We start from the raw sequence: 10942 nt of genomic DNA, 5'->3' as shown, positions 1-10942 counted from the left end.
AGCACGGGTGGAAGTCCTTCCTCTTGAGTTGGACTTACCTGCCTGGTCCCCCAATATTTCCAAATTATCTCGTCTTCTCTTTCATTTGTGTGGGGCTCCTCTTCCAGACCCGAACCCTGAACCACGCAGGACGTGGAGGGAAACATTTTACGACAGAAAGGTAGCAAGAAAAAAGTGATGCATCACATACAAGGAAACCCCCGTTTCTGCATTTCTCAACTGACACCTCGAGGACATTAGAGTAGCATGATATGCACAAAATGTTGAAAGAAACTGCCAATCAAGAACACTTTATATATTAGCAAATCTTCCCTTCAAAAATGAATGAAAGGGAGACTTCTGCACACAAACCAAAGCTGAGGGAACACATCACCACACCTGATTTATAAGAAATGCTACTGGAATCTTCACGCTGAAATGAAAGGATGCTCATCAGAAACATGAAAGTACAGAGCTAACTGCTTAAAGAAACTACGACTTGGTTTGAAGATACAAACCAAACTGAAAAAGGAGACTTAGCTAGACTTAGAAAAAGGAGAAAAGGTTCAAATTATCAAAATCAGAAATATAGGGTGCTGTGTATGAGGGGCTTATTTGATGCAGACACAGCTTCCAGGTTGAGTTAATCCACTTGAGGTTTAGCCATTCTTTGCAGGTTTAAGAACAGGCCAAATTTCCCTGGCCGGGTAGCTCAGTTGGTTAGGTCCCCATACACCAAAGTTTCGGATTCGATCCCCAATCAGTGCGCATACAATAATCAACCAATGAATGCATAAGTGGAACAACAAATCGCTTTCTCTCTCTAAAATCTATCAATAAATAATTTTTTAAAAAAGAACAAGCCAGCCGTAACCAGTTTGGCTCAGTGGTTGGCCTGCGGACTGAAGGGTCCCAGGTTCGATTCCAGTCAAGGGCATGTACCTTGGTTGCGGGCACATCTCCAGTAGGGGGTGTGTAGGAGGCAGCTGATCGATGTTTCTCTCTCATCAATGTTTCTAACTCTCTCTCTCCCTTCCTCTCTGTAAAAAATCAATAAAATATATATTTAAAAAAAAAATAAAAAAGAACAAGCCAAATTTAGCTGTTAAAAAATTGCACTAGGGAGAATCACCCCCTCACTAAAGGAGCTTTGTATGCCCTAGCTGGTTTGGCTCAGTGGATAAAGTGTCGGCCTGCGGACCGAAGGGTCCTGGGTCGATTCTGGGCAAGGGCAAATGCCTGGGTCGTGGGCTCGATCCCCACTTGGGGGCGTGCAGGAGGCGGCCAATCCATGATTCTCTCTCATTGATGATGTTTCTCTCTCTCTCCCTCCCTTTTCCTTCCTCTCTAAAATCAATAAAAATAAATATATTTTTAAAAAGTTTTGTATAAAGGTTTTCAGTCCTTCATGGCTGTCTACTTTACATTGAAACATGTTATGTAAGTACACTGGAGGTGAAGTCTATGGGGGTCCATTCTTGTCAACCCAATATGGAAGTGGCAAAGATTTAATTTTAGTTTACGAATCACTGGTACAGAGTCTTCCTGGTCACTATGGGAAACTTTAGAACAATGGGTGCTATGACCAAGGGTAACTTATGGTAAGAGAAGAGTTGTCTGATGGTTAGCGTGAGACATGCCCAATTGTTCCCTATTTATATTCAGTAACCCACTAACATTACTCGGGGCACCTTATTTACATTTTGTGTGATCCTAACATAACTGTAATTTGAAACTTAGTACTGACTACTCGTATAAAGTTTTGTGCATCACAGGACATGACAAAATTAATTCAGAACCTGTGGTAAAGGCCCCACTGCTGTAAGCCATATTTCTAGTTCAACAAGAAAAACCACTGGGGGAGGGGAGGCGGGTGGGCGGGCAAGAGGGGGTGTTGGGAGGGGTGTATGGAGGGATTGAGCAAAAAAGAAAAAAAAAGAGAAAAAAACTCATGAACAGGGACAACACTGGTACTGCCAGGGGGAGGGAGGTGGAGGAGGATATAGGGGGGATAAATTATTTTGGGCAAAGACTTGACTTGGGGAGGCTAACACACAATACAGTGGACAGGTGATGTGTTGTAGAAAAAAAAGAAAAACCACAAGTATTTATTACTTTCAGAAAATAATGATTTGTTATTTCTATGACAAGAAGAAAGTTCTTAATTAAGCACACTTGAACACTTCTGATGTTCAAATCTTAAGCTCTGGAATTCCATTTGAGCACCCTCCCTCCTCAAAACAAAAGAATGAAGGCACTTCAGAAAAGTACAGAAATTTATAGACACCGCTCAGGGGAGGAAAATGAGAAACACGAAATTCAAACGCATTCGATGTAACACTGGAATTTTTTTTTTCCTGAAATTGATCTCTCATACCTCTTTGGAAATAACTATTTTATATCACCTTTCAAGATTATTGATTAAATACATTTTATACTCATTGACAAATGGACACCAAAAACAAAGTAAATAAGTCTTTTTAAGTGACAATCCCAGGGAATGGGCCGAACACCCAGAAAAGTTTCCAAAGAGGATCTCCACCCAAGGACTTCCAAGGATGTCTGTGCCCAGGGAGGGTCCTGGGACAGGGGGACAGGGATTTCATACAACGTATTCCAGGTGGTGATCCTCAGCTTTCCTCTCATGTAAACACAACTACACACAAAAAATAAATATTTATTTTTAAAATTGATTTTAGAAAGGAAGAGGGGGGTGTGGGAGAAAGGGAGAGAGATTTGTTTTCCACTTATTATGCATTCGTTTGTTGCTTCTTGTGTGCCCTGACCTGGGATCGAACCCACAACGCTGAAGCCAACTGAGCGACTCGGGCAGGGCAACGACAAAAAATAATAAATAAGTCTTTCAAGTGAGTCATCCATTGAATGTAGAAAAATGATAATCAATATATATCTGTTTTAGAAATGCCCGCTGGAAGAGAAACAATTGATGCTCTGAATCGGAGACCAAAGGCGGCGTTTGAGACTGCAGGCAGAAATAATGAACATTTATGGATGTATTGCTAGTCCCAGAAGAGCCAGGCCGGAGGGAAAGGGTCGTGGGTTTGAGACCCCGCCCCCCGAACATTTCAAAAACTTCAGGTCTCTGAGAAGAAGGGACCGGGGACCACAGACCACAGCTCCTCCCACGCACGAACCCCCGGAGGCCGAGTCACAATGACCCCTGCGAACTCCCCGTGGTCCCCGCACCATCGAGGAGACGCGGGGCTGTGGGTGCAGAGCTGCCCGGAGAGGCTCCGGGACCGAAGTCCCCGCGCCCCGCGATGGCACAAGGCATCCGGCTCCAGGCTGCCCGCCCCGCCCCGCGCTGCGAGCCCGAGGGGACGGAGAGCGCCCGGGGGGACGGAGGGCGTCGGGGGGACGGAGAGCGCCCGGGGGGACAGAGGACGTGGGGGGGAGGGGGACGGAGGGCGTCGGGGGGACGGAGAGCGCCCGGGGGGGGGGGGGAACAGAGGGCGTGGGGGGGAGGAGAGCACCGGGGGTGGGGGGGGGGTGACGGAGAGCGCCAGGGGAAGGAGGGCGTCGGGGGGGGGGGACGGAGGGCGTCGGGGGGGGGGGGGGAGGGGGACGGAGAGCGTCCGCGGGTACCGGGAGCGCCCGAGGGGTCCGAGACCCAGCAGAGCCGCCGCCACCGCGGACTCGGGGCCGCAGACTCCTCACTTGCTGGCGTGGCGGCCAGGGCTCTCCACAGTCGAGTCCACCCAGCGCGTTTGAGGACACCCCCACGCACACTCACCATTTTCCGACGGCTCGCAGGGTCGGACACCGTTTAAAACACTGGGGAGGCTATCGCTGCCGGGAGCACACCCGGGACAGGAGAACCCACGCTGCTTGCAGGCGTGGCCCCACCCACCTTCCCTGATTGGACGGTTCTGCCTTCCTTATCCCTGAGTGACAAGGTGGGGGGGCGGGCGGTGCAGGTCAACGCTCGGCAGAACCAGCTTTGGTTGGTGGGCGGGGCCTGTCCCTTCCAAAACCGTTTATACTCTCTTTTTGTTTTAATCCTATTTTCCCATTGATTTTTAGAGAGAGGGAAAGACACAGAAACTTCGATGTGAGAAAAACACATCGACTCGTGGCCTCCTGCACGAGCCCTGACCAGGGACCAGGTGGGGAGGAGCCTGCAGCCGAGCTATCTGCCTCCGACGGGAGTCCAACCCGGGACCCCTCGGTCTGCAGGCCGGCGCTCTATCCACCGAGCCAAACCGGCCAGGGCCGTTTATACTTCTAACACCACTTTGTCCTGGTTCTGCAGGGGCCCTGGCTTCTCCCTGCCCCGCTTTCTGAATGTGGGGACACAGGTGTGCGAAGGGAACGCCAGACCCGGTTTCCAGATGGAGCTTGTTTACAAACCCATTTAACGTAACGTAAACAGTCTGGCTCCATTTGATCTTTGAATGTTGGCAGGTTGAGACCTTCATCAACCCCTCCTCCACCTCCATACCTGTGGCGCTTTAGGGTCCCGGGACCTCCCAAGTGGCCGGTTCTGATGGCAGCGTCACCTAGGGGCAGGACTTCTTCCCGACCAACCATAAGCTGTACATTTTACACTCAAAGGAAATGTTCCTTAGTTTTCGACTGTGTCCTTAGAAATGTTGAAACATAAAATGGCCATAATATCCCTAAAGCAAATGAATTCCTATTTTCACCAATATAACAAAAAGATTTGGAAACGTGAGATGTACCTGAAAACTCAATATACTTAACACATTGGTTCAAATATCTAATTTATTTATTTGAATAGCTTAATATACATACACCTACCAAGGAATGCATACCTTTAATGTATATAATTTAACGGGGTTGTTTTTTAGTATATTCACAGATAATGTGCAATCATCACAATTTTTTAACATTTTTGTTATCTTAAAAAGAAGGGACTAGCCCTGGCTGGTGTTCTCAGTGGTTAGAGCATCAGCCAGGACACTAAAGGGTCTTAGGTTCGATTCCTGATCAAGGAGCAGGTTCCTGGTTTGCAGGTTCTATCCCGGGCAGGTCAAGGTTGGGGCAGGCCTGGGAGGCAACCAATCCATGTGATGTTTTCTTTTCTTTTTTTCTTTTTTTAATATATTTTCATTGGACCTAACCTGTTTGGCTCAGTGGATAGAGCGTTGGCCTGTGGACCGAAAGGTCCCAGGTTCGATTCCGGTCAAGGGCATGTACCTTGGTTGGGGACAACATCCCCAGTAGGGGGTGTGCAGGAGACAGCTGATCAATGTTTCTCTCTCATCGATATTTCTAACTATCCCTCTCCCTTCCTCTCTGTAAAAAAATCAATAAAATATATTTTAAAAAATATATATTTTTTCATTGACTTCAGAGAGGAAGGGAGAGGGAGAGAGAGAAACATCAACGATGAGAATCATTGATCAGCTGCCTCCTGCACGTCCCCCACTGGGGATCGAACCCGCAACCTGGGCATGCGCCCTTGACCGGAATCAAACCCGGGACCCCCCAGTCCATAGGTTGACACTCTGTCCACTGAGTCAAACCAGCCAGGGCTGATGTTTTCTTTCTTGCTCCCTCTTTCTCTCTCCCTCCCTCCCTCCCTTCACTCTAGAAATCAATGGAAAGAATATCCTCAGGTGAGGGTTAACACACAAAAAAAGGGGGCGCTGTGCCCTTTATCAATTCTCCATCTTTCCATTTTCCACCTCCAAGCCGAGGTCTTAGGCAACCTCTAATCTTTTTGTCTTTATAGATTTTCCTGTTCTTGATTTATGTTGTCTTTGTAACTGACTTTAGTAATTTAGCATATTTTTTCAAGGAACATCCATGTAGTAGCATAGTAGCATGTAGAAGTATGAATACTTCATTTCTTTCTTGTGGCCAAATGTCATTCCATTCTATGAACAATGCACATTGTGTTTATTCCTTTATTAATGGGCATTTAGTTTGTTTCGAGCCTTTGGTTATTCTGAATAATGAATGTTGCAATAAACATACATGTACAAGTTTTTGTTTGGATATAGATTTTCATTTTGGGGGGCATATACCTAAGGAGTTAATTGCTTGAATATATGGTAATTCTATGTTTTCTTAATATATATATATATATATATATATAGAGAGAGAGAGAGAGAGAGAGAGAGAGAGAGAGAGAGAGAGAGAGAGAGAGAGACAGCACGGCCATGGCATACTCAGCCCCAGGGCGCCTTATGTGCCATGCCAGCTCAGCCTGGTTCAGTGACCCTGAGTCGGGGGGTGAAAGGATTGAGGAAAGACAGACAAAAGAATGAAAGCTGGGTCTCAGTGGGACGCTGCTCCTTGATGAGGAGACAGCGCCAGCACCCATAAGCTGTGTCTTTATTTTATAGCAGATGCCACGAGGCAAAATAGGGATGTGATCAAGTTGTTTACAGCATTCTCGTGAGTTTCAACCTCACTTAACTACATGCACCCGAACTCTATCACAAGGCACGTGGGGCCACGTGTTTGGACCATAGGTTCAAGCTTACAACCATAGCTGTTGGCTATAATTGTGCTGGGAGGGCCCTGCCCTTCCAGGTGGGACTTGCACATGGCAATGAGAGGACCCTGTCCTTTCATTAGTCCGAGGCTTGAACCTGGCCAAAACACTGTAGCCGCGAGCTGTGTGTGTGTGTGTGTGTGTGTGTGTGTGTGTGTGTGTGTATAAAATTTTGATTTCAGAGAGGAAGGGAGAGAGAGAAACATCAATGATGAGAGAGAATCATTGATTGGCTGCCTACTGCACACCCCCTACTGGGGATCAAGCCCAAAACCTGGGCATGTGCCCAGACTAGGAATCGAGCCATGACCTCCTGGTTCATATGTTGATGCTCAACCACTGAGCCATACTGGCTGGGCTTGATGATAGTCTTGACAAATCAAAGAATTAAAAAATGGGCTGGAAGATGGTGTTCTTGAAGCTTCTATGTACTTATTTGTCCAAATGGTTCTCCAAAATCTGACTAATGCCTTCTTTGTTTTTGACTTCCAAATCTAATACAAGTAAGGCTATTAACAAATTCTAACATGGAATTATAAAGAAAAGGGATTCTGGAAAATCAAGTTCCTAACATTACCCACAAGGGGACTATTTCCAATTCTAGATGTTGTTGCTCTATTATAGGTCCATCCTCTTAATCAAAGTCAATTCACCAAATATCAGTCCGAAGGAAGGACAAAAATCAAAGGCACATATGCACAATCAATATTTGACAAAGGAGGCAAGAGCATACAATGGCGTCAAGACAGTCTCTTGAATAAATGATGTTGGGAAAATTGGACAGATACATGCAAAAAAATGAAACTAGACCACCAACTTACACCATACACAAAAATAAACTCAAAATGGATAAAGGACTTAAACATAAGTCAGGAAACCATAAAATCTTAGAAGAAGCCATAGGCAGCAAAATAGCAGACATATATCGTAGCAATATCTTTACCGATACAGCTCCTAGGGCAATGGAAACTAAGGAAAAAATAAACAAATGAGACTAAATCAAATAAAAAGAAAGCCCACTGCATGGGAGAACATATTTGCCAATGTTATGTCCAATAAGGGCTTAATCTCCAAAACTTACAGAGAACTCATACAACTTAACAAAAGGAAGATAAATAATCCAATAAAAAATCAGCAAAGGACCTAAATAGACATTTTTCGAAAGAGGACATACAGAAGGCCAAGAGACATATAAAAACATGCTCAAAGTCACTAATCATCTGAGAGATGCAAATCAAAACAACAATGAGGTACCATCTCACACCTGTCAGAATGGCTATCATCAACAAATCAACAAAAGACAAGTGCTGGCGAGGATGTGGAGAAAAAGGAACCCTCGTGCACTGCTGGTGGGAATGCACACTGGTGCAGCCACAGTTGAAAACAGTATGGAGTTTCCTTAAAAAATTAAAAATGGAACTCCCATTTGACCCAGTAATCCCATTTCTAGGAACATATCCCAGGAAATCAGAAACACCAATCAGATAGGATATATGCACCCCTATGTTCATAGCAGCACAATTTACCATAGCTAAGATTTGGAAACAGCCTAAGTGCCCATCAGTAGATGAGTGGATTAGAAAACTGTGGTACATCTACACGATGGAATACTATGCCACTGTAAAAAAGAAGGAACTGTTACCATTTGCAACAGCATGGATGGACCTGGAGAGCATTGTGCTAAGCGAAATAAGCCAGTCAGAGAAAGATAAATACCACATGATCTCACTTATCTGTGGAATATAATGAGCAACATAAACTGATAAACAAAAACAGATCCAGAGACAGAGAAGCATCAATCAGACGTCAAACCTCAGAGGGAAGATAGGGGATGGTGGGGGTAAGGGAGAGAGATCAACCAAAGGACTTGTATGCATGCATATAAGCCTAACCAATGGACACAGACACCAGGGGGGTGAGGGCATGAGTGAGGGCTAGGGGAGTAATGGGGGGATAAGGGCACATATGTAATACCTTAATCAATAAAGAAAAAAAACTGTGGTACATGTACACAATGGAATACTACTCTGCTGTAAAAAAAAAAAAAAAAAAAAAGAAGGAATTCTTACCATTTGCAACAGCATGGCAATATCTTTACCAATACAGCTCCTAGGACAATGGAAACTAAGGAGAAAATAAACAAATGAGACTATTTGTTTTGCTGTGCAGAAGTTTTTTATTTTGATGTAGTCTCATTTGTTTATTTTCCCTATGAGGGAAGCCAGGGTGGGGACGAGTGTGGGTTAAGAGATCAACCAGAGGACTTGTATGCATGCATATGAGCATAACCAATGGGCACAGACAGTTGGGGGGTGAGGGCATTGCTAGGGGGGTGGGAGGGACTGGGGAGAGGTCAATGGGGGGAAAAGGAGACTCATGTAATACTTTAAACAATAAAAAATTTAAATTTTAAAAAATCAAAGGCACAAATATAAAAATAGTATTCACATAAAACCACTTTATTTAATAAAATTGTGATACATAAAATTTATTCTAAATATTTATTAGTATAAAAATGGGAAAGGCCCTTATACCCATCCCCTCCAAAAAGGAGCTTTGTCTGAGGGAAAATAGAATTTATATAATAATAATCTAGGAATATAAAGGATTGCCACAAGACCACTAAGAAAATCAAATTAGCAAACTGTTAAAAAAATTTAGCAAACTGTTCTTTTTAAAATGGCTCCTTAACACGGAACAATGAAACATTGTAAACAAAAAATTAACCTAACTGCATATAAGAAATATACTTCAAATATCTATGGATCTAAAAGACTTCAACGTGAAGAAAAATATTAAACATTTTAAGGGAATAGTACTACTTTTTTAATATATATTTTTTATTGATTTCAGAGAGGAAGGAAGAGGGAGAGATAGAAACATCAGTGATGAAAGAGAATCACTGGGGACCGAGCCCACAACCTGGGCATGTGCCCATGACCGGAATCAAACCCGGGTCCCTTCAGACCACAGGCTGACGCTCTATCCACTGAGCCAAACTGGCTAGGGCTTAAGGGAAAAGCACTATTAATCTTATGTACTATTGTTGAACGACAACTCTTAGAATTATCTCACCTGAGTATTCATTGCTGAAAGCAATTAGTAGAAATCCAAGGTCCAATAATGCACTTCAAAAAGAGGTTTAATAAATACAATGTATTTACAACCTCAAGAAAAAATTCTTCATGTTGAAAGTTTTCTGGCACCTTATACGTGGATTAACTTCTATCAAGCTTTCTCATGTTACTTACATGTTTATTTCTCTCCAAGGGAATTTTCACATGTAAGGATGAGGGCCAATTCAAGTCTTTTCCATGCTGTTTACATTCCAGAGCTTTTATCCAGCGAGTCCCTTCATGTGTTTGAAAGGAACTGGGATAACTGAGGCTTTTCTCACATTCTACACTTTTATATGGTTTCTCTCCTGTGTGCATTGCCAGGTGTCTTCGAAAGCTTGTGTGATAACTGAAGGCTTTTCCATATTCCTTACATTCCTAGGGTTTCTCTCCAGTGTGAGTTCTTTCATGTCTTTGAAGATAACTGGAATATATGAATGCTTTACTACATACTTTACATCCATAGGGTTTCTTTCCTGTGTGATTTCTTTCATGTATCTGAAGATAACTGAGACATCTAAATGCTTTACTACATTTTTTACATTCATAGGGTTTCTCTCCAGTGTGATTTCTTTTATGTGTCTGAAAACTCTGATAATATCTGAAGGCTTTTCTACATTCCTTACATTCATAGGGTTTCTGTCCACTGTGAGTTATTTCATGCATTTGAAGAGAGCTAGAAATACTGAAAGCTTTCCCACTTTGTTCACGCTCACAGGGTTTCTCTCCTGTGTGCATTCTTTCACGTAATAGAAATGAATTTGAACAACTGAAGACTCTTCCACGTTCCTTACATTTATAAGAAGAGTCTGTAGTGTGTGTTATCATGTGTTTTCGAAGGGCTTTGAAGCACACGAAGACTCTCCCACATGCCTTACATTTACAGGTTTTCTCTCCATTGTGATTTCTTTCATGTTGTTCAAAGCACTGTAGATAACTAAAGGCTCTCCCACATACCTTACATTTATATGGCTTCTCTCCGTATTTCAGGTACTCATATTGTCCAGTGTGACATCTAGTAAGTCTATCAATGGATGAATGACACATAAAGGCTTTTCCACATGGACTGTGCTCATATGGTTTTACTCCAGTAGTCTTCTTCTTCTTCTTCTTTTGATTAAAATTTGAAGTAAAGTTGAAGTTTTCTTCACATTCACTATTCTCTTTACTTTCACCGAGTTTCTCTGCCATATAACTTCTATAAAAATCAAGAAGTACATATTGATTTCATATTCATTATATTTATTATGATTTATAGGAAAAGTTCAGGTATCCTTTCTTGTCTAAATTGTCTGAAATCGAATGTATTAAATGCTCTCCAAGAAAACTTCACCCATGCTATTATCAAACTGTGATATTC

At 43.2% G+C, this 10942-nt stretch overlaps 1 protein-coding gene across 1 annotated transcript in view; it reads right to left on the bottom strand.

Moving 5' to 3' along the window:
- Positions 1-8904: 8904 nt before the first annotated feature.
- Positions 8905-10942, bottom strand: part of LOC118659320 (putative zinc finger protein 833) — a 41293-nt gene continuing 39255 nt past the window's right edge. The window contains 1 exon segment of the mRNA XM_036315603.1: positions 8905-10780. Coding sequence (XP_036171496.1) covers positions 9685-10773 — 1089 coding nt within the window. The 5' untranslated portion in view covers positions 10774-10780 and the 3' untranslated portion in view covers positions 8905-9684.

Source organism: Myotis myotis, unplaced genomic scaffold (assembly GCF_014108235.1).
Source record: "Myotis myotis isolate mMyoMyo1 unplaced genomic scaffold, mMyoMyo1.p scaffold_m19_p_6, whole genome shotgun sequence".
Lineage (NCBI taxonomy): Eukaryota > Metazoa > Chordata > Mammalia > Chiroptera > Vespertilionidae > Myotis > Myotis myotis.
This window is presented reverse-complemented; position numbering and strand designations above follow the sequence as displayed.